At 35.6% G+C, this 25,386-nt stretch overlaps 1 protein-coding gene across 2 annotated transcripts in view; it reads left to right on the forward strand.

Moving 5' to 3' along the window:
• The window catches only part of LOC148954556 (uncharacterized), a 71,753-nt gene that overhangs the window by 9,126 nt on the left and 37,241 nt on the right, over positions 1-25,386 (forward strand). For both annotated transcript variants that reach the window (XM_089087144.1, XM_089087145.1), the window contains exons 2-3: positions 8,256-8,421; positions 14,125-14,852. In XM_089087144.1, coding sequence (XP_088943270.1) covers positions 8,282-8,421; positions 14,125-14,852 — 868 coding nt within the window. In that variant the 5' untranslated portion in view covers positions 8,256-8,281. The remainder of the gene's footprint in view (positions 1-8,255; positions 8,422-14,124; positions 14,853-25,386) is intronic.

Raw genomic sequence — 25,386 nt, forward strand, 5'->3', positions numbered from 1 at the left:
CTAAACTCTTAACTAAAACTAAAATAAACTAAAACTCTAACTAAGACTGTAAGCTAAGACTCTAAGGTAAAACACCAAACTCTTAACTAAAATTAAACTAAACTAGAACTCTAACTGAAACTTTAAACTAAGACTAAGCTAAAACTCAAACTCTAAACTATATCTAAACTAAACTAGAACTCTAACAAAAACTCTAAGATAAGAATATAAGATATGTAAACTACAAAATATTAACTAAAATTAAACTAAACTAGAAATATAAAAAAAAATATAATATATTACTATAATATAAAAATATAAAATATTAACTAAAAATAAAATAAAATAGAACTTCAATAAAAACTCTATGCTAAGCTATAAGATAAAAACTCTAAACTCTAAAATAAAACTAAACTAAACTAGAACTCTAACTGAAACTCAAAGGTAAAACATCAAACTCTTAACTAAAATTAAACTAAACTATAACTCTAACAAAAACTATAAGATAATACTCTAAGCTAAAAATATAAAATATTAAATAAAAATAAACTAAACTATAAATTCAGCAAACACTCTAATCTAAAAAACTCTAAACTATTAACTAAACTAAGCTAGAACTATAACTTAGAATAATAGTTAAAAATTCAAAATATTAAAAAAAATTAAAATAAACTTGAACTCTAACAAAAAAAAACACCAAGCTGAGAATATAAGCTAAAACTCTAAACTCTTAACTAAAATTTAGTCAAACTATAACTTTAAGTAAAACTCTAGTCTATGACTCTAAGCTAAAACTCTAAATTCTTAACTGTAAATAAACTAAACATCCACTCTAACTAAAACTATAAGTTAAGACTCTAAGTTAAAGCTCTAAACTCTTAACTAGAACTAAATTACACAACAACTCTAACTTAAACTCTAAGCTAAGACTCTAAGCTAAAACTGCAAACTATTTACTACAACTAAACCAAACTAAAACTATAACTTAAACTCAAAGGTGAAATATAAGACTCTGAACTAAATTTTAGTCGAAATAGAACTTAAAGAAAAACCCTAAGTTATGACTATCAGCTAAAATATTAGACGTGGAAATAACACTACCGCCATTGCTGGTTTGCGCGGGCGAGGCTCTGGAAGGGCCTGGTGTGTGCGAGAGGTCCTTTAAGCGCGATGGGTCCTGTCGACACCCGGGAGACCTGGGGAAACCGGGGGGAGGGTCGGGCGGGTTCGGGGGACCCGTGGGAAGCGGGAGGGACCGTGGGTGACCAGGGGAGGGTGGGGGAGGGGCGTGAGGGCCAGTTGGGAGCCGGAAGGGCATTTTGGGCCCAAGTGATGGCGTGGGGGACCCCGGTGGTCTTTGGGGAGCTCGGTGGGCCTTGGGGGGCCCGGGGAGGGCCTTGTGGGGCGCGGGGGTCATTTGGAACCCCAGAGAACCTTTGAGGACGGGGGGATTTCTTCGGGGTTGGGGTGGGGGGATTGGAACCCTTTGGAGTTGGGGTAGAGGACCTCAAAACCCTGTTCAAACGGAAATATTGTATTAAACTGAGCACAGAATTTCACCCTCAAATTCTCTTCTAAAATCTCTTAAAAAATCATATTTTAAAATATCTTTAACTGTTTCACCGAAATAGTTACCTAAAGTAATAATTTTTTCTGAAAAGATATAATAAAGCCTTAAAAAAGTATTATAATGAGGTCTCAGGAATCGGTGGGGGCGCCGGGGGCCCGTGGGACGTCCTGATAGCCTTGGAGTACGGGGGGCTTCCTTGGGGTGGGGCTGGGGAATATGGGAACCTTGTGTGGTTGAGATCGAGAACCTCACAACACTATTTAAATGGAACTTGTTTATTATAACGGGCACAGAATTTTACTATTCAATTCTCTTCTAAAACCTATTCTAAAATCATCTTTTATAATGCGTCTATCTGTTTTGCCGAAATAAGTCCCTAACATGGCTGAAATTGTTTTGTAAAATTTATCCCTAAACTTAATTTTAGTCACATCCTCTTGCTTGACATCTCTGTACTGATGCATTTTACATTATTTGGAAACCTGATTCCCGCGCTAAGATCTAAACATTCGCTCAGAGACAGTTCTTCTGGAAGAACTCCAGACATTAATAAACTTCGCGTCGGAGACAATTCAATCAATCATGACATCATCTGTCATGTGTGATCTAAGCTTTGCCTCGGAAACAATTCTGGTTAAAATCTATACACATTAATTAACTTGACGTCATCTCTCAGACATTAATTAACTTTGCCCGGGAACAATCTATTTCCAATTTCTTGATCATATCATTCACTGAGAGCGTGTCAAAAACAACAACTACAACAAATATACGGATCATAACACTTGCTGAGAGTGTGCCAAAAATAAACCTGGAGAAAGAGACCATTGACCTCATTAACCACGTGCTTCCCCTTGAAATTCGCTGGGAGCTTGCCCAAAACAACAACAACATTGGCCTGGACATTTGTCACGAAAACAACAACAAATAGTGGAAACACGCGATCTAACTTTTTTCCGATAACTCATAACATTTTACTCTAACAACAACAAAAAATAGTGGAAACACTCGATCTAACTGTTTCCCGGAAACTCATAAAATTTGCCTCGAACAACAACAACAAATACTGGAAACAAGCAATCTAACTGTTTCCCGGAAACTCATAACATTTGGCTCGAGCAACAACAACAAATATTGGAAACACGCAATCTAACTGTTTCCCGGAAACTCATAACATCTGCCTCGAACAACAACAGGAAGGAAGTGTCATTAACTTTGCCCGGAAACGATTTGGTTGATGAGTATAATCAATAAAAGTGAAAAAATTCCTGTTTTTCAAATTCTCACTGACAAAATCCATAAAACAGACATAACAATCCAAAAAAACCGACATAAATGAGACAAAGTTCCTGTTTTTTCTAATTCTCACTGACAAAAACCATAAAAACATCCATAAATGTGACAAAGTTCCTGTTTTTCAAATTCTCACTGACAAAAACCATAAAAACATGCATAAATTATGTAAAAAAAAGTTATAGGTGGCAGCAGGGGTGGGTGACACGAGCTCATGAGGCCTCTCTACTTGAAACTTAGGAGCAACATTAAAACTTGACACGAACAGAAATAATTTCGTATATAAGGAGGGCTGCCCCTGTCTCGACCCTTGCTCTTTACGCTAAAATCTTGAAGTTTTTAAAGAATTCTTCTCATTCAAATTCAACGGCCCATGTGTTTGAGCAGTCTTTTTTAAAGAGTTGTGACAAAAAGGCAAACTTTAGCGCAATGAGTGAGGGTTGAGGAAAGGGTGACCCCCTCATATATGGAATAATTTCTGTTTGTTTAAAGTTTTAATGCTGCATCTTACTTTGAGCTGAAAAAAACTTGCTTTATTAATTTGAGAATCAGCTCGTTGATCGCACAATTCATTGATATAGTGTGTAGGATTCAAATGTGTTCAAGCTGTCTTCAATTAACTAGAAAATCAACATGTTATTTATTTCTTTTGATCGCTGCAAAAAAGAAAAAAATAATCATTAGAAAGAAATTCAAGAATATTAGCCTTTTATGGGTTTTTGGGGTATTGTAAGCTTTTCCGTAATTTCAGGGAGTTAACTTTTGCTACTTTTTCAATAAGTTTGGAATAAAATATGGCATAATTGAATTATTTGTATAAAATGTATTTATGTGGAATCTTTATATGAAATGTCCCGTCAGCTGAGTGAATTTTTTCAAACGTCTAAAACGTCAAACGCTACGTTATTTGATCATATGGTTTTAGTGTATTCTTATTATTATCTTGTTTTTACTCTTCTTCTTGGTTAACAGTGAGTGTAAATTTCAGTTTGTACTGTTTTCAGAAGGAGTAGCCTTAACAAGTTTGACATCTGGCGGTCAACGTATTTATTTCTTTGTCCTAAATAAAACTCTTATCATTACTATTGTTATTATATTATTAGACAAACGTTCAAATAGTATTTGTTATTGGTAAGTATACAGACATTCTTGGGGGAGAAGGTGACTTTTCTGGTCAGGGAATTTCTATCGGGATAATTTTCTGTGGGGAAAGAACTTTCGGTGGGGATGGGGTGAACTTTCGGTAGGGATGGGGTGAACTTTCCAGGGAAAATTTATGCTGGGAGAATTTTCCAGAATTCTTATATGAAACTCTTTTTATTTGTCTTACTTTCTCTTTGCCGACTCAATTTTACATGCGAAAATGTTAATGGGAATTGTCCGGGGGAAAATTTTCACTGGGTTGAAGTTGTTTAGAGGATCTTTCCATGGGTGGGAGATTTTCCATGGGAAATTTCCCGCAAGGTAAATTCTCCACGGAGAAACCTTTTGCGGGAACAACTTTCCTCTGGGGGGGGGGGGGGGTATTTCCAGGAAAAAGTATCCTCGGAGGGAAATTTCTAGCACAATTTGAAGAACAATCCGAAATTTGGGCCTTTTTCGAATGAAGGTGTGCTAAGAAGAATTTTTCAGACGGAATCGTCCACAAGTAAATTTCCGAGGGAATTTTTAGTGAGAGAGAATTGCCTGGGTGAAATTTTCTCGATGGGGGAGGGGTTACGCAGGATGAATTATCCATGGAGGAATTTTTGTGGGGGGAGAGAATTTGTCAAGGAGGAGGAGCAGGTTTTCCCGGCATTATTTAAAGAACGATCGAGAATTAAATAAAGCAAAACAAATTTTTTCAATTGTTTCATTTTTCAATTTTTTTTTTGTTTTTTTTTCACTTTTCAAGTTCTTACAAAAGTAAGGAGCAACATTAAAACTTAATAAAAGAAAAATTATGTATACAAAGAGAATTAACCCCTTCTCAATACCTCGCTCTTTAAGCTGAACTTTGGCTGTTTGTCCCAATTCTTTAAGAGCGACTCCTTAAATACAAGGGCTGTTTAATTTGAATAAGAAGCTTTTTAAAAAGCACTTAAAGGTTTTAGCATAAAGAGCGAGGTACTGAGGAGGCGGCAATCTCCATTATATACGTAATAGCTTCTGCTCGTTTTAAGTTTTAATGTTGCTCCTTACTTTTGGTTGAAAAAAACTTGTTTTCTTATTTAATTCGTAAATAGGCTGTCAAAGAAATTTTTGTCAAAGAAATTGCCACACGTGTTTGTAAATAGTGGTTGGAAATAGTAGTTTTCGTTCAGATTCAGCTGAACAGTAATTTGTAGTCACATGAAGCTCTTGAAAATTTCGAAAAAAGAGCCTAAATCCGTACTAAAATTAACGCACAATTTGAATTAAGGAAATTAAGAAAATCCCAACCTTGAAAAATAACGAAAATCACATTTTTGCAGAGAAGGAACTAACGTGTTACTTTTTTCTTTTATCCCCTAGGGGTATCAAGCCAACTGTTTTTAAGCAAACTTATATGTCCCAGGAAGTCTTCTGACCCCTAGTCTAACTTCTCTTAACTGCTAAATTGCAATCTAAGTAAACAAAACTTGTTACACTTCAACAAGCTCCATATCCTAATAATAAAAAATAAAAAAATTGAAATGTTGCCACAACTTTCTTCTAAAAATCATCGGTACCTGTCTATTGATATTTAGCTCTAGTTTGTTTATCTCTCAATATGTTTAAACTATTTAATCTTATAACAGAAAGCGAAATAGCCTTGGATGCACGGAACAAGGCTTAACATCGTTTTAATCTTTAAGTTCTCATGTCTGTCCACGAACATGTTTCCCCTGCCTTAATCAAATACTTACCAATCCTACACATTTTTACAATCATTCTAGAAATCAAACAGTTCGTGGTAACTAACCGTAAGTAAGGAGCGACTCGGCACAATAGTAACCGAAACTCTAAAAAAAGGAATGTTGATATCAGTAGATGCATCAAAAGAATCATATTTTTATGCTGATTTCAAATATATAAGTTTCCTCAAGTTTAGTTTCCTCACCCATCAAAAATTACGCAAAAGTTAACCTAAGAAAATTTGCCTTATTTTCGAAAAAAAAGGAAGAAACACCCCCTAAAAGTCATAAAACCTTAATCACACCATCATATTCAGCGTATCAGAGAACCCTACTGTAGAGGTTTCAAGCTCCTATCTACAAAAATGTGGAATTTTGTCTTTTTGCCAGAAGAAAGATCACGGATGCGTGTTTACTTGTTCTTGTTTTTTGTTTTTTTCCATGGGTGATCGTATCGACCCAGTGGTCCTAGAATATCGTGGGAGGGATCATTTGAGCGGAAATTAAAAGTTCTAGTGCCCTCCCTAAGTGACCAAAAATGGAGGGCAACTAGGCCCCCTCCCACGCTCATTTTTTTCCCAAAGTCACCCGATCAAAATTATGAGATAGCCATTTTGTTCAGCTAGTCGAAAAAAATAATAACTGTTTCTTTGAGGATGACTTAATCCCCCACAGTCCCCGGGGGAAGGGATGCAAGTTATCAACTTTGCCCAATGTTTACATATAGTATTGATTATTGGGAAGAATACAGACATTTTCAGGGGGATTTTTTCCGGTAGTGGGGGGGACCGGGGGTTACGTGGGAGGATCTATCCACGGAGGAAGTTTTCATGGGGAAGGGACATTGCTATGAAGGGGGCGCCGGATTTCCCATCATTATTTAAAAAGCGATCAGAAATTAATAAAAAAAAACAAGTTTTCAACTGAAAAACTTTTCAACTGAAAATTTTTCAACTGAAAAACTTAAAACGAACAGAAACTATGACGTATATGATTGGGTTCACCCCCTAGTCAATACTTCGCTATTTACGCTAAAGTTTTTTATTGTTCAAAAAAAAAGCTGTGAGACAGAGTCAAGCTTTAGCGTAAAGAGCGAGGCGTTGAGGAGGGGACAGTCCCTTTCATATACGGAATAATTTCTGTTCTTTTTAAGTTTTAATGTCGCTCCTTACTTTCAGTTAAAAAACTTGTTTTTTTTATTTAATAATCAAGAGAAGGCAAGTATTGCTCAAGCAGTTAATGATTCTAATTGTTTGCCTTTTTTATGCTTCGAAATAAGAGAACTGATGTGTCTCGTTTTCCGGAGTTAGTTCTTTACGGCTTGTGACTTCTCCTTCTTTTATTTTTCTTCTCCTTATTTAGGGAGTTTCAAAAAGAGAGAAAGATGGCATTCCTTGTCAAATTTCGTTTATGATGATAAAAGCCTAAACAATTTACAAGGGAGTGGTGAAAAAAAATGACTGCTTTCAGACAAATTCGCAATTAGATTTTACCAATACCTAGATTCAGCTAGCGCCAATGCCAGAATTTTTCATAGGTTTTGTAGCAATCAGAAAATTCTATGAAAAATCTGATTGGCTCAAATTAGCGCTACCTAAATCTTGGTATTAGTAAATCCTCATTGGTAATCAGCCTTTAGCGAAACGCATAGAGAAGAAAGACAACGGAAGCTAACAATTTCATCGCATAATATAATCGGGAAGATATATCAGAGCAAATATTTGAGGGCCTATGATCTCATCATTTGCACAAGCTTTAACTAATCATGTTTTTATGAATATTTATGAACACAGATATATTGTTTGACAGTGATTTCTTAAAAAAAAAGTATAAAAACAAAACGAGTTCATCACACTTCGTATCCTTGTTTCCGCCATAGTTTCACGGAACATTCTACATGTCAAAATTTATAATTATATTAAAATTTTACAAATTTTACCCATTTATCTCGTATAGCCCTGTATTTTTCCAGTTCCTTTTTTGACTTATTCTCTCCCTGGAATATCAGTCTCCCTCTCAACCTCCTAAAATGAAATCATGCATATATGCAAGGTGCAATCTTGCATATACGCAAGGACTGTGAGTTTGTACCAAATCAGTCTCCCTCTCAAACTCCTAAAATGAAATCTTGCATATACGCAAGGTAAGATCTTGCATATACGCAAGGACTGTGAGTTTTTACCAACTCAGTCTCCCTCTCAACCTCCTAAAATGAAATCTTGCATATAGGCAAGGTGCAATTTTGCATATACGCAAGGACTGTGAGTTTGTACCAAATCAGTCTCCCTCTCAACCTCCTAAAATGAAATCTTGCATATACCATATACCTTGCATTACCTCAAGCCTCTGATGTACACGAAACACCCTAGTGCATAACTGCAAGTGCTTGACAAGAAATTCTTAAATGTATCTTGGTTCCCACCTGAGGGATGATCTATTAAAGAAGGACCCCTAGCCCCATAGAAACCAATAATTTAAAAACATGTTTTGGAAAAAAAATGTCAAGTGAGTAAGAGTCGTCATTTCTTAGGTAAATTTCTATTTCCTTTCTGTTTCAGGTGAATGAAAGGACTTCTAAGGTTGAATGACAAATTTAGGAATGGAAACTTCGCCGATGGCTCCCTATGATGATGATATTAAGAAAGCTTCTTTTTATGTTTGGTTTTTGGGGCACCGTGAATGCGGCGGAATACGTGGTGACGATGTGGTCATTCCCGCTTTAAGGTGATTTCTGAAAGTTTTACAATTTACCTATGTTTAATTTATGAACCTTAACATCACATTTTTCAAATGTCAGTAATTCATTAGGAAAATATTAGCCCTTAGTTTCTTAATTTGAACGAATGGATTACAATTTAAAAAAAATGCATAATAAATGCACTATTTAAATTTTCAGTAAAAAAGAGTGGAAAATCATTAAAAAAAGAAGAAATAATCCATCTAATCTGATATCTAACGGTTTAAGATTCGCTGGAAATTAGTTGTCGAAGATTATAGTGAATGTCGAAGACCTAAGGGAATAATTTTTATTAATTTTTACATAAGAGGGATTTCCAATCTTTCTTTTGGAAATTTTCGCAAAACAACCAGGAGCTTGTTATTCACCGTGTCAAGACTTGCTGGGTGTCACCAGAAATTGGGAGCTTGGGCCTACTAAACTGAAACTTAGTTCAGAGCACAATTAACTTTTTGATCTTGGAAGTAGTTATGAAATTTTAAAAGTCAAAATAGATTCTACAAAGTACAAACTGAAACAACAATAAATGGAGCCCCCTATAAAAAAAAAGATCGAAATAGAAACTTAATCCTAGGATTCATCATATCCAAATACTTTAATTTGAAATATTTTGGGTCTGAATTTGAAAATACAGCCAACTATATGTTTCATACATGTTTACGCCACCAGAAACTCTTTGTACAAAATATATACAAAAACATTATATTCAGTAGAACCCTACCCCCCCCCCCATGTAAATGCGCCTGGAATCCGTCCCAATCCCACATTGGACTGAAACAAAAAGTGATCCAACGGAATCAATGCGATGGAGAGCAATCTTTGTATCAACAATGATGCAATCAAAATGGTAATATACTGCTTAAATTGTTTTTATAACATCCGCGTTTATTTTAAAATCTATCCTGTTTTGAACAAAAGGCTGTTTTCAATCTTGTAATGGTCTAATTAAAGGATTTAGTTTCGCCTTCCATCTAGTGACTTGTGGTATGTCTAATTGAATGTCTTTTGAAATTATAAGGAAATTTAACCTAAAAAAGAAGAATGAAAAGAATAAGAGCCCAGCCCAACGGATATGCTTACTAATTGTTTGATGAAAAGTGCGTATCCGGGACAATCATTTTATTACAAAACATATTGCAGAAATGCTTCTTCAATCCAATTTCATTTTATTAACTTGCTTTATATTTAAATACATAGATGAATTAACCTATATAAAAAGATAGCAACTCCCGGGGAAAACGATAGATTGAATTGCTAATAAAATTATTTGAATTAAAGAAAGAAATAAAGGTAAAATTCTAGATTAAAGGGCTCGAAAGAAATAAACATCTTAATAAAATAAAAGTAGTAACATTAGATTCCTTGTTTCATATACTTTTTAAATATCATATTCGCGTTTCTGACAATGCGCACAGAACGCCCCCCATGGCGGCCCCATATATAGCCCTAATAATATATTTCTTTGTTGATTTTCATCTCGCGATGCTTCGTATAACGCACAGTTTATAGAATTATCCAGTAAGTTTATCGCAGATCATTGCTGGTCTTCGTTCTCGGTGCGAACAAAAAGCTCCTCCCACTTATTTCTTCACTTATGGATCAGTGTGTTTGCGTCTATCAATGAGAAATGGTTACGAAGTGCATTATTCGTAATAGCGGGTTTCCACTTATTTCTGGTTGTTTCGCGTCTGACTTGTCTATCCGTGAAAAGATCTGACTTCGCTTATGTTTATATCTGCAAAAACGTTCTCCGGAGCACTCGCACCCCGGTCCGGGTTTTTATAATGGGTGAGATAGAGATTGATTATACTGGATAATTATATAAACTGTGATATAACGGGTAGCCCCATTGTATACTCGATAGAAATTCAGCTTTACCTGAGTAAATTGTAATGGGATGCGGATAAAGTATTATTTGAAATTATTTAGAAGAAGTGAAAGGAAACTTGATAATATGCAAGGCCGTAACCAGGATTTTTTTTCGGAGGGGGTTTTGATCAAAGACTTTTTTTTGGGGGGGGATTACAAAAAAAACGCATACAAAATTTGTTTATATCCATTTTTGTTCCGTTTTTACTAGTCAGACACGTTTACTAGTGTTACGTTTTTACTTGATAATATGATTAGTAAAAACATGCCGCATACTATAAAGTAAGAATTTTATTGTTTTGATGTTTTCTTTGTTAGTATTTTCTTAGGGAGGGGGTTTTCGGACAGTTCATAGTTTCGAATTCCCAAATCTCCCTATGCAATGCTAGGAATAGCACACATTATATCTTCTATTCTAGGTACTTTGGGGCCAAAGGATACATTTTAGGTCATTTTGATTTATGTCATATTTTCTATCTGATTGGCCAAATTATCAACTCTGTACTTCTCCGATTGCTCAGATTCAACTTATTTCAATAACAAGATCTAAATTTAATCATTTAGTTGTATTTCATGCTATACGAAATAAAGGGGCTGTCCCTTCCTCAACGCCCCATTCTTTACGCTAAAGTTTGAATTTTTCTCACAACTCTACTTTTTAAAACAATAAAAAACTTTAGCGTAAAGAGCGGGGCATTGAGGAGGAGACAGCCCCTTTCATATACGGAATAATTTCAGTTCGTTTTAAGTTTTAATGTCGCTCCTTACTTTCAGTTAAAAAAACTCGTTTTTTTTATTTGATCCATATTAAGAGGGGTGTTATCATGCCACACCAACCATATTAGGCTAAGGTTAAATCTAAGCAAAGGGAGAATATATATATTAATTTACCCCCCCCCCCCCCTTAGACCCTCTTCTATGTTTAACCGATGAATCACGTAGAGTTAGAGAATGTGGGTATAAAAAATACTTTTTGAATAATAAGACACACCCTCCCTTCCTCTGCACCATGACACACCGGATTTCCTCCGTAGTAGCAGACGCGCAATCATACTTCACTGTGCATAATTTAATCAAACACCAAGTTTGATCCACTTAGTTTGATCCACACGAAGCTTTGAACAAATGTTGATATCAATCGATTATTTTGTATGGACTGCGCTATTCATTAGGAACGAATGCGCCACCCTGCGGCATTACTTCCTCTGAGGGAAGCTTAATATATTCTGATAATCTTAAATAAAATGGATGTCTCAGAATTTTAAACTAATAGCAACTTTGCCATATTTGAGGTATATTTGTGGTTTTGTGCCAGAAAATGGTAGAGCATACCCATTTGCTGGGACACAATCTCTTTGGCTACTCTTAAAAGGGCCCTAGAAATTTTAATCTCCATTCGAATAAGCCTTCTCCAGATTTTCTATAACTATTGGTTCGGTGCGATTACAAGTGGCGTTGATTCTCGATAATGGGCAGTAGGGGCAAAATGTATCTTCAATATCTATGGGGGGCAAATTTTTTCAATTTGTTTAATGAAAATCTAACAAATTGCGACATTTTTCACATGCAACAGTTTCAATGAAAATTCCCCCAAAGAGAGATTTTTCAAAGTCAAGGGTGGGGGGGGGGGAGAGGCAAAATATAGGGAAAATAAAACCCCACTGCCTCCCCTTCCAATTGACGCCACTGGCGATCAGCCCTGGGATAAAAACAAATCAACACACTTCCTTGATGCTCCTTCTCACAAAAAAGCACATCTCTACATTTGTGTAGATAGAGGCTTGATACCTTGATATGGTTCTTCGATATGCTTAGATAACTTTCATCACTATCGCTTGCCCTTTAGAGGTGGGGGGGGGGGTCCTACTTTTTTGAAAAGCTAGCAAATTTCCACAGACTCTTAGCTTTTGATATGTAACTTTAAACTTGAGATTCACTGTAGTTTGATAAAGCTTATTTAGTTAACTCTCCTTGTTTTTTTTTTTTTTTTTTTTTTTTTTTTTTTTTCCGTTTTATGAAGCAAATGCTTTACATGTTAAAAGTTTTCAACTGCTTATGTTTATATGTTTAAATATTAATGTTATGTTTATATTGTCTAAATCTTAAGCGTTTAAATGTTTAATGTTTATTTGATATTTTCATAATCCCCCTCCTACAGGCCATGGAGCCTTTGTGGGGATTTGTAGATTGTTATGTAATTATTTTACTGATAAATGGAAAATAAATCTATCTATCTATCTATCTATCTATCTATTCGCAATCACAAAAATGCCGTTAAAAAATGTCGTTATCAAAACTTCCTTTTTCTAAGTTTCGGTTACTATTAGTACTCGTTAGGCACCTTCGGAAGAATTACAAAGACATTTTGGGCTTCCGTATGACTTTTGTTTATAGTTATTTTCATTTTTGTTTTTCTCTATTACTATCAGTATTTGTTTGGGTCCAATAGGAACTCGTCTCCATTCCAGAGAACATTTGGCCGGCTGAGCACCTCGGGTTATTTAAAAGTAATTTGAAAAAATATTTTATTAGGAAAAGGTTCGTAGTTTGTACTTATTTATTTATTATTATTATTATTGTTCCTAATATTATCATTATTATTGAAGAATGGTTGATGAGCGATTGGTTATAGTTTTTATTTTGGTTATGTTATTTATTTATTTTTATTTATTTAATTTTTTTGTTAGTTTAATTAGTTATTTGTTTGAAAAAAATATAAGTAGCCGCCCCGTCTCAAGCGCTTTTTTGCATTTTTTTTTGGGGGGGGGCGGTTATTAGTAATTTAGTTATTATGTTTTGTTTGTAAATAAAAAAATTGAATTGAAGTGAATAGAATCTAGTTTTCGCTGATGATCAGAACTTATTCTTATAAATCGCAAAAATCTTTCCCACTTCTTTTCCACTTACATCTGTCTCTCTCTCTCTCTCTTTATATATATATATATATATATATATATATATATATATATATATATATATATATATATATATATATATATATATATATATATATATATATATATATATATATATAAAAAGTTCAAATAGGGATAAAATCCTTTTAATAGACAGTGTTTTTTATAACAGTGATAGAAATTCACAAAAATTCCAGATATTTCGGTCACATATACAGTGACCTACTGGAGTTTTACTACTGATGACGGTCACTGTATATGTGACCGAAATATCTGGTATTTTTGTGAATTTCTATCACTGTTATAAAAAACACTGTCTATTAAAAGGATTTTATCCTATTTGAACTTTTATTTATCGTCATGGAAAGGCAGTGTGGTCTCCGGAAATTATCTATATATATATATATATATATATATATATATATATATATATATATATATATATATATATATATATATATATATATATACAATATATATATATATATATATATATATATATATATATATATATATATATATATATATATATATATATATATATATATATATATATATATATATATATATATCTTACTCTTTTTTTTAGTTTCTTTATTGTTTGTGAGTTAGTGTTTAAATAGCAGGTCCATCATCCCCCTCCTTTACAGACCATAGAAGCTGTGGGAGGATCAATGCCTTGTATCTGTCTGCAAGGGCGTCGTTTGGAAGGGGAAAGGGGGGGCAGTTGCCCGTCCAGTAATGTGGAGAAAAAATTATAATATTGCCCCTGCTCCGTGAATATCCGAAAGTAGACTCCTCTTGGCCCCCCCCCATGAAAATGTTGTAGATTCACCCCTGTCTGTCTGATCCTTGTTTTTTTCTGAATACGTCTTATATGTAGTACTGAATATTGTTTCAATATAGGACTCTCATAGAAAAGGAAAAAGAGGATGAACCACCAAAAATCACGCTCCAAATTTCCTCTAGAGGACTTAAAGTCGTTCAAACTGTTCAGAAAATCAGTGGTCAGAAAACAGTTTATGAAGTTGTAAAACAAGCCATCCCACAAACGTCTCTCACATACGTATGTCAAGGTGATGGTGATAATAGTGATGTTGTCTCGTGCATTATTTTGTCCATAAATACAAGCACGAAATCTCCAGTGAACGTTCACGTTTTCCGCTGTGACTCCGAGGAAACAGCTACTTATCTCTATAGTCGCCTCGTGAGCATAACACAAAAACCAGAAAATAAACGAAAAATTGATGAGCTTGAGCAAAAATTGAAAAGCCAAGGATTAGTTAATGAGAAACTTGGGAGCCGTGTGAGTTCGTGTGAAAAGAAAATTGGTACAATATCTAAGTTTCCAGAACGAGAAAGAGTTGCGTTGTTGCATGATAGTCTTGCTGCTGAGCTGCGGGATAAACTCAGCAATGCTCAAAGAACACCGCAAATTATAACACCAAATAAGGATTATATTGAAAAAAAGAAGGCAAAGCGTCTCTCAGTGACTGAAGCTAGAGTGATAAAATCTATTGAAACTCGAGATGTTAGTAGTGGAAATTCGAGTGGTATTGGATCTGACGACGCTGCCAGTCCAGTTCTAGAACTCAAATCTCCAAGAAGCTTAAGTGCAGATTCAGTCCCTTCTGGTAAGGTTCTCATTGTTTTATTTTCGTTGAAAATTATAACTGATGATATTTATGCAGCGACATTAGCTTAAAATCATTAAGCAGGTTCTTGGGGTTTAAATTGTCTTTCATGATTTAAACAGTACCTGCGACTTAGTAGAAAGTGAACCATGTGCCATAACAACCGAAATTCTTAAATCCTGTTTTTGAAAAATCACTCTAGTTGGGAAAATCTCCTGACTGACGTTGAATAGGCAACACTAATCAGCGTTTATTCAGATTTAACCAAAAAATAATTTTTAAATAGGAAAGCAAATAAGGAGAACAACAATTTTGCAAAGGTAGCACTGATGTGTGTCCTTTTTTTTCCAGTAGTTATAGTAGACAAATGGAAGATGGTAGATAAAATGCTAAGGACTCATTTGAATCTAATGATTATTTCTGTGAGGTCTTCATACGTTCTTCTAGATAGCGCCAGATAAAAGCGATACTCCCATCTCGGAAATAAGTGGACCTTCAAAAAATGTAGAAAGGGGGAATGAAATATATTGCAAGTTTAAATCCTGGTAAAAAGAATAAGTTTTGGTACTATTTGCCCCCTGCGCGCTCTTGGGTTGAAACGCTTCGAACTTGGCCACCAAAATCGGCGGTGCCGAAACTCTTTACGTGGGATTTGTAGTCTTTCATTTGGAAAATAACGGAAAATCGTATTTTACCTTAATTAGTGCTCTGGTGTCTATTTTTTCAGGCTCTATTAGGCTGCTAGGCTGCTCTATTAGATCTTGCCCATGGCTGAGGCTGAGAGGTATAAGAGCGCCTCATTCCTGCCTTTATCAGCAGAAAGGCAGTTTTTAAGGATAAATCCAGACTAAATGCAGCAAGAAGACAACAAAAAGAAACGTTTTCGGATAAAATTCATGCAAAAGACTTGATATGGTCCAACATTTTACACTCCTCTCCCTTCTAAAACAACAAAAAGAAAAAATACTTTTTGACTGGAAATGGATCTTCCTTAAATGAAACTCTTATTTTCGGGAACAATGCAATTTTATTTTTTAAAGAAAAAATTTTCCCATTTTTAAGGAACTTTTCCTGTCATTTTCCTGTCAGAGTTGTTCCATGCTTTATAACAAATTAGAAGCTAGCAAAAATTAAAAAAAAAAGAAGATCTTGTGAAATCAAAGAGCAAAATTGAAACCTAAGATAAAAAATACCATTGGTTCTCAGTCTATGCAACAGAAAACTATAAAAATGCTGCAGATTAACTATACACATTTTTGTATACTGACGGAAAACCATCTCCTTACTGAAAGCACGAACCCTATGCATATAAAAAAATGCTGTTCTTGCACCCAAAAAAGTTACTAAATGTACTTGGGATTTAGGAACTGATTTATAAGGCTAATCAAAAGTCCCTCAGCAGCTTTGATATCAAAACTGATAGCTAGCATAGAATTAAATTTTTCGGAATTTTCCACAAATTTTTATCAAATCAAAAGTTAACTTCGAAATGTTATTTTACATCAAGAGTAAATAGAATAGAATTTATTGACACAAAAGCCCAAAGGGCCGTGGTCACAAAACAAAGACACTTTCATACAAACATAAATTGGTACAAAAGTATAATGTAGGCTCATGAACTATCACCCTCATCCCTAATCTTCAAAAAACCTTTCTCTGCGTTCCATGCCCATCGTCAGGAACCTTCCTAATCTCTTTATATCTCCCATATCTTTCCTTGCCAATAAATTTATTATCTCTCTCCCAAACTGCAACCCCAAACAATTCTTTTCTTAAATCTATTAATTCACTATGAAGATGGCGATGAAGACTACAAAATTACAGTATTGAGCCTGGTTAATTGAGTTTCAACTTAGGAAGGGAATTTCCACATTTGATATGTGTGGTTGTAAAAACTTGTGAGGGAGCTCATTCAATTGGAGATTGAACATTCTAGTGGCCTTTTTATGAATCAGAAGTGATGACTGTGGAATCAAAGAATAAAAAGTGATTATACGTAGTGTCAAAAGTGACACTGTGTGGATCCACATCATCGAAACAACATATTTGCAATGTCCCGGGAATAGTTTGGGGGATGAAGTTGACATTTTCTGGATCTTGTTCGGGAAAAGAAGGAGGGGCGGTGGGTGAAGGTACTTAAAATTTATGCTAGGGGACGTGGAAGTAGCTAATCAAATTTATCTCTGGTCCATTACAATAAACATTGCATACAATAAACACTGCACTATAAGTTTCTATGGGAATCCAGACAAAGTTAAGTAGCGAGTAAATCAAAAGACAGGACGTGTTACCATTTTATCGAAACGAAGCCTCTGCTATAGCTTAAGAACATTTCGGGGAATCGAGTTGAAACTTTCAGGTACTGTAGAAGAAGTAGGGGCGGGGGCTCAAATAATGTTCTTGGGGGATAGGTTAGAAACGTTATCTTTCCGATTCATCTAAAAGTTTTTGCATTATAAGCCACTAAGTGAATTAGAATCTCTTTACGTATAAATAGCATGGTATATCAAAAGACACTTTGTAGTACGAGTTGTCAAAATAACGTGTCTACAATGTCTCTGAAAATTCTTGGGGTATCAATTTGAGACTTTAAAAGTGTTAAGGAGGCAAGTGAACCTCGCATTTTGGCTTAAGAGAGGAGGAAGATGAGAGTGCCTTAAAATATTTGATTTTCTTAACCACCTAAATTTGTGGCACCTAAGTGAAATAGAATTTTTTCTATCTGAAGACCATGGGGGAGTTTTTTGTCGAGGATATGCTGGAGTTCGTACAGATATCGACATTCGTGCACCTAAAGCTTTAATGTTATGACACACTCACGAATTGTCACAATAACGAGTCTGCAATGTCTCTGGAAATTCTTGGAGTATCAATTTGAAACTTTACAAGTGTTAGGGAGGCACGTGAAACTCGAAGTGTAGCTTTAGATAGGAGGAAGATGAGAGTGCCATAAAATATTCTATTTTTATAAGCACCGAAATTTTTTGCGCCTAATTGAAATAGAATTTTTCACGCCTGAATAGCAGGGAGGTGTTTTTTGTCGATGTTATGCCGGATTTTGTACTGCTCCTGACATTCGTGCTCCTGAAGGTTCGATGTTATGACGCCTTCCCGATTTGTCAAAATAACGTGTCTACAATGTCTCTGTAAATTCTTGGGGTATCAATTTGAGACTTTAAAAGTGTTAACGAGGCAAGTGAACCTTGCATTGTAGCTTAAGATAGGAGGAAGATGAGAGTGCTATAAAACATTCTATTTTCATAAACATCTAAATTTGTTGCTCCTAAGTGAAATAGAATTTTTTCCCGTCTAGATAGCATGGGGGAGTTTTTTGTCGATGTTATGCCGGATTTTGTACTGCTCTTGACATTCGTGCTCCTGAACGCTTCGATGTTATGACGCCTTCCCAATTTGTCAAAATAACGTGTCTGCAATGTCTCTGGAAATTCTTGGGGTATCAATTTGAGACTTTAAAATAGTGTTAACGTGGCACGTGAATCTTGAATTTTGGCTGAAGAGAGGAGGAAGAAGAGAGTGACATAACATATTCTATTTTCAAAACCACGGATCGAGTGTGCGCATAAGTGATAGAGAATTTTTCACATAAGACGAGCATGGAGGAGTTTTTTGTATCCGTTCTTCCGGAGTTTGTCCAGATACGGAAATTAGTGAACATGACGGTTTAAGGTTATGACACATTCACGAATTGTCACAATAACGTGTCTACAATGTCTCTGGAAATTCTTGGGGTATCAATTTGAGACTTTAAAAGAGTGTTAAGGAGGCAAGTGAACCTCGAATTTTGGCTTAAGAGAGGTGGAATATGAGAGTTCCATAAAATAATCTATTTTAATAGCCACGTATCTTTTTTGAACCTAAGTGAAATAGAATTTTTCCCACCTGAAGAGCAGGGGGGAGTTTTTTTTCTATATTATTCAGGATATCGTACAGATATGGACATTCGTGCACATAAATCTTTGATTTTATGACAAATTCCCGATTTGTCAAAATAACGAGTCTGCAATGTCTCTGGATATTCTTGGGGTATCAATTTGAAACTTTTAAAGTGTTAACGAGTTAAGTGAACCTTGAATTGTATCTTAAGAGAGGAGGAAGATGAGAGTGCCATAAAATATTTTATTTTAATAGCCCCCTAACTTTGTTGAACCTAAGTGAAATAGAATTTTTCCCATCTGGATAGCAATGGGTAGTTTATTGTCGATGTTATGCCGGATTTTGTACTGCTCCTGACATTCGTGCTCCTAAAGGTTCGATGTTATGACGCCTTCCCGATGTTTCACAAGAACGAGTCTGCAAGGTCTCTGAAAATTCTTGGGGTATCAATTTGAAACTTTTATAAGTGTTAAGGAGGCAAGTGACCCTTGAATTGTAGCTTAAGTTAGGATGAAGATGAGAGTGCCATAAAATATTCTATTTTTATAACCACGTAACTTTGTTGCGCCTAAGTGAAATAGAATTTTTCCCATCTGAATAGCATGGAGGAGTTTTTTGTCGATGTTATGCTGGATTTCTTACAGATATTGACATTCGTTCACCTAAAGCTTTAATGTTATGACACACTCCCGAACTGTCACAATAACGAGTCTGCAATGTCTCTGGAAATTCTTGGGGTATCAATTTGAAACTTTAAAAGTGTTAAGGAGGCAAGATAACCTTTAATTGTGGCTTAAGATAGGAAGAAGATGAGAGTACCATAAAATATCTTATTTTTATAACCACGTAACTTTGATGAACCTAAGTGAAATAGAATTTTTCCCGTCTGAAGAGCAGGGAGGAGTTTTTTGTCGACATTATGCCGGAGTTCTTAAAGATATTGACAGTCGTGCACCTAACGGGTTAAGGTTATGACACACTACAGAATTGTCTCAATAACGTGTCTGCAATGTCTCTGGAAATTCTTGGGGTATCAATTTGAGACTTTAAAAGTGTTAGGGAGGCAAGTTAACCTTGAATTGTAGCTGAAGAGAGGAGGACGATGAGAGTGCCATAAAATATTCTATTTTCATAGCCACGTAACTTTTTTGAGCCTAAGTGAAATAGAATTTTTCCCATCTGGATAGCATGGATGAGTTTTTTGTAGATGTTATTCTGGATTTTTTACAGCTATTGACAGTAGTGCACCTAAAGGTTCAATGTTATGACACATTACCGATTTGTCACAATAACGAGTCTTTAATGTCTCTGGAAATTATTGGTGTATCAATTTGAAACTTTAAAAGTGTTAAAGAGGTAAGTGAACCTCTAATTGTAGCTTAAGATAGGAGGAAGATGAGAGTGCCATAAAATATTCTATTTTCATAGCCAACTAACTTTTTTGCACCTAAGTGAAATAGAATTTTTCCCACCTGGATAGCAGGGAGGAGTTTTTTGTCGATGTTATGCCGGATTTCTTACAGATATTGACATTCGTTCTCCTAAAGGTGTAATGTTATGACACATTACCGATATGTCACAATAACGAGTCTGAAATGTCTCTGAAAATTCTGGGTGTATCAATTTGAAACTTTAAAAGTGTTAAGGAGGTAAGTGAACCTCTAATTGTGGCTTAAGATAGGAGGAAGATGAGAGTGCTAAAAAATATTTTATTTTCATAGCAACGTAAATTTGTTGCGCCTAAGTCAAATAGAATTTTTTCATGTCTGAATAACATGGGGGAGTTTTTTGTCGATGTTATGCCGGATTTTGTACTGCTCTTGACATTCGTGCTCCTGAAGGTTCGATGTTATGACGCCTTCCCGATTTGTCACAATAACGTGTCTGCAATGTCTCTGAAAATTCTTGGGGTATCAATTTGAGACTTTAAAAGAGTGTTAACGAGGCAAGTGAACCTTAAGTTTTGGCTTAAGAGAGTGGTAAGATGAGAGTGACTTAAAATATTTTATTTTCTTAACCACCTAAATTTTGGGCACCTAAGTGAAATAGAATTTTTTCACGTCTAAATAGCATGGGGGAGTTTTTGTCGATGTTATGCCGGATTTTGTACTGCTCCTGACATTCGTGCTACTGAAGGTTCGATGTTATGACGCCTTCCCGATTTGTCACAAAAACGTGTCTACAATGTCTCTGGAAATTCTTGGGGTATCATTTTGAGACTTTAAAAGAGTGTTAACGAGGCAAGTGAACCTTAAGTTTTGGCTTAAGAGAGGGGGAAGATGAGAGTGCCTTAAAAAATTTGATTTTCTTAACCACCTAAATTTGTGGCACCTAAGTGAAAAAGGATTTTTTCACGCCAACATAACCTGGGGGAGTTTTTTGTCGATGTTATGCCGGATTTTGTACTGCTCCTGACATTCGTGCTACTGAAGGTTCGATGTTATGACTCCTTCCCGATTTGTCAAAATAACGTGTCTGCAATTTCTATTAAATTTCTGTGGGTATAAATTTGAGACTTTAATATAGTTTTAACGAGTCAAGAGAATCTAGCAATATTTCTTAAGAGAGGGGGAAGATGAGAGTGCCTTAAAACATTTGATGTTCTTAAACACCTAAATTTGTGGCACCTAAGTGGAATATAATTTTTTCACGCCTAAATAGCAAGGGGGAGTTTTTTGTCGATGTTATGCCGGATTTTGTACTGCTCCTGACATTAGTGATCCTGACGGTTCGATGTTATGACGCCTTCCCGATTTGTCAAAATAACGTGTCTGCAATGTCTCTGAAAATTCTTGGGGTATCAATTTGAGACTTTAAAAGAGTGTTAAGGAGGCAAGTGAACCTTAATTTTTGGGTGAAGAGAGGTGTAAGATGAGAGTGCCTTAAGACATTAGATTTTCTTATACACCTAAATGTGTGGCACCTAAGTGGAATAGAATGTTTTAACGTATAAATAGCATGGGGGAGTTTTTTGTCGATGTTATGCCGGATTTTGTACTGCTCATGACATTCGTGCTCCTGAAGGTTCGATGTTATGACGCCTTCCCAATTTGTCACAATAACGTGTCTGCAATGTCTCTGAAAATTCTTGGGGTATCAATTTGAGACTTTAAAATAGTTTTAAAGAGGCAATTGAAACTAGATTTTTGGCTATCGAGAGTGGGAAGATGAGAGTGCCAGAAATCATATTATTTTCATAACCACCTAAATGAGTGGCTCCTAAGTCAAATAGAATTTTTACCGCCAAAATAGCAAGGGGGAGTTTTTTGTCGAAGTTATGCCGGATTTTGTACTGCTCCTGACATTAGTGCTCCTGTAGGTTCGATGTTATCTCTCCGTCCCTATGTGTCACAATAACGTGTCTGCAATGTCTCTGAAAATTCTGGGTGTATCAATTTGAAACTTTAATAGAGTGTTAACGAGGAAAGTGAATCTAGCATTTTTGCTTAAGATAGGTGGACGAAGAGAGTGCCTTAAAATATTTGATTTTCTTAATCACCTAAATTTGTGGCACCTAAGTCAAATAGAATTTCTTCACGTCTAAATAACCTGGGGGAGTTTTTTGTCGATGTTATGCTGGATGTTGTACTGCTCCTGACATTCGTGCTCCTGAAGGTTCGATGTTATGACGCCTTCCCTATTTGTCAAAAAAACGTGTCTGCAATGTCCCTGTTAATTCTTTGTGTATCAATTTGAAACTTTAAAAGAGTGTTAAGGAGGCAAGTGAACCTCGCATTTTGGCTTAAGAGAGGAGGAAGATGAGAGTGCCTTAAAACATTTGATTTTCTTAACCACCTAAATTTGTGGCACCTAAGTGAAATAGAATTTTTTCACGCCTAAATAGCAAGGGGGAGTTTTTTGTCGATGTTATGCCGGATTTTGTACTGCTCTTGACATTCGTGCTCCTGACGGTTCGATGTTATGACGCCTTCCCGATTTGTCACAATAACGTGTCTGCAATTTCTCTGTAAATTATTGGTTTATCAATTTTAGACTTTAAAAGAGTTTTAACGAGGTAAGTGAACCTTTATATTTGGCTGAAGAGAGTTGTAAGATGAGAGTGACTTAAAAAATTTTATTTTCTTAATCACCTAAATTTGTGGCACCTAAGACTAATAGAATTTCTTCACGTATAAAGAACAGGGGGGAGTTTTTTGTCGATGTTATGCTGGATGTTGTACTGCTCCTGACATTCGTGCTACTGAAGGTTCGATGTTATGACGCCGTCACGATTTTTCACAATACCTTGTCTGCACTGTCTCTTGAATTTCGTGGTTTATCAATTTTAGACTTTAATAAAGTTTTAACGAGGCAAGATTCACAGGTGATGTATCTGTATATATTATTACTATTAGAGAAACATACAACAATTTATGTTCATAATCACCTCAATTAGTTGAAAATAAGTGAAATTTAATTTTTAACCGTCTGGCTAGAAAGTGTTTGTTTTTTGTTTTTGTTATTACTTAGTTTTTCAAGATCTTGAGCTTAGATCTACTGACGCTTCGAGGTTATGACGCCTTCCCGATTTGTCAAAAGAACGTGTCTACAATGTCTCTGAAAATTCTTGGAGTATCAATTTGAGACTTTAAAAGAGTTTTAACGAGGCAAGTGAATCTCGCATTTTGGCTTAAGAGAGGGGGAAGATGAGAGTGCCTTAAAACATTTGATTTTCTTAACCACCTAAATTTGTTGCACCTAAGTGAAATAGAATTTTTTCACGCCAAAATAGCAAGGGGGAGTTTTTTGTCGATGTTATGCCGGATTTTGTACTGCTCTTGACATTCGTGCTCCTGAAGGTTCGATGTTATGACGCCTTCCCGATTTGTCAAAATAACGTGTCTACAATGTCTCTGAAAATTCTTGGGGTATCAATTTGAGACTTTAAAAGTGTTAAAGAGGCAAGTGAATCTCAAGTTTTGGCTTAAGAGAGGAGGAAGATTAGAGTGCCTTAAAACATTTTATTTTCTTAAACACCTAAATTTGTGGCACCTAAGTGAAATAGAATTTTTTCAAGCCTAAATAGCATGGGGGAGTTTTTTGTCGATTATATGCCGGATTTTGTACTGCTACTGACATTCGTGCTCCTGTAGGTTAGATGTTATGACGCCTTCCCAAGTTGTCACAAAAACGTGTCTGCAATGTCTCTGAAAATTCTTGGGGTATCAATTTGAGACTTTAAAAGAGTGTTAACGAGGCAAGTGAATCTCGCATTTTGGCTTAAGAGAGGGGGACGATGAGAGTGCCTTAAAATATTTGATTTTCTTAACCACCTAAATTAGTGGCTCCTAAGTGAAATAGAATTTTTTCACGCCTAAAGAGCATGGGTGAGTTTTTAGTCGATGTTATGCCGGATTTTGTAAAGATCATGACATTCGTGCAACTGACGGGTAGATGTTATGACACCTGACCGATTTGTCAAACTACCGTGTCTACAATGTCTCTGAAATTTCTTGGTGTATCAATTTGAAACTTTAAAAGAGTGTTAAGGAGGTAAGTGAACCTTAAGTTTTGGCTGAAGAGAGGGGGAAGATGAGAGTGCCTTAAAACATTCTATTTTCTTAACCACGTAAATTTGTTGCACCTAAGTGAAATAGAATTTTTCCTACCTGAAGAGCAGGGGGGAGTTTTGTGTCGATATTATGCCGTAGTTCTTTCTGATATTGACATTCTTGCACCTAAAGCTTCAATGTTATGACACACACCCGAAATTTCACAATAACGTGTCTGCAATTTCTCTGGAAATTCTTGGGGTATAAATTTGAAACTTTAAAAGTGTTAGAGAGGTAAGTGAACCTCGAATTGTAGCTTAAGAGAGGAGGAAGATGAGAGTGCCATAAAACATTTTATTTTTATAACCACGTAAATTTGTTGAACCTAAGTGAAATAGAATTTTTCACGCCTAGATAGCATGGAGGAGTATTGTGTCGACGTTAGTCCGGAAAGTTTTATGATCTTGCCCTCAGTGCACCTGAATGTATATTGTTAATACAAACAAAAGATTTGTCTCTATAACGTGTATGCAAATTCTCTTGCCCGTCTTGTTGTATCACGGTGAGACTTTTATAAAAGAGTGTTATGGAGGTTAGTGAACCTCGCATTTTGGCTTAAGAGAGGAGGAAGATGAGAGTGCCTTAAAATATTTTATTTTCATAACCAAGTAAATTGGTTGAACCTAAGTGAAATAGAATTTTTCCAATCTGGATAGCAGGGGGGAGTTTTTTGTCGATGTTATGCCGGATTTTGTACTGCTCTTGACATTCGTGCACCTAACGGTTCAATGTTATGACACCTTACCGATTTTGCTAAAGACCTTGTCTACAATTTATCTGGTATTTCTTTTGTTCTATCGTAGTATCGTTTATATGTTTTAAGTATTCTAGTGACCATCTACGTGGATATGTATATTTTGGTTCGATTAGAGAGATATCAAATCTACGATTTACAAGGCCACCACTCTAATTTGAGAAGCAGTGAAATAGAATTTTTTCCCGCCTGAAGAGAAAGTGTGAGTTTTTGTAGATGAGATGCAGGATTTTTTACTGCTCTTGACATTCTTGCTACTGACGCGAAGATGTTATGTCGCATTCCCGATTTGTCAAAATAACGTGTCTGCAATGTCTCTGGAAATTCTTGGGGT

Source organism: Artemia sp. Qi Xiang Cuo, chromosome 3, assembly GCF_049724085.1.
Source record: "Artemia sp. Qi Xiang Cuo chromosome 3, ASM4972408v1, whole genome shotgun sequence".
Taxonomy (NCBI): domain Eukaryota; kingdom Metazoa; phylum Arthropoda; class Branchiopoda; order Anostraca; family Artemiidae; genus Artemia; species Artemia sp. Qi Xiang Cuo.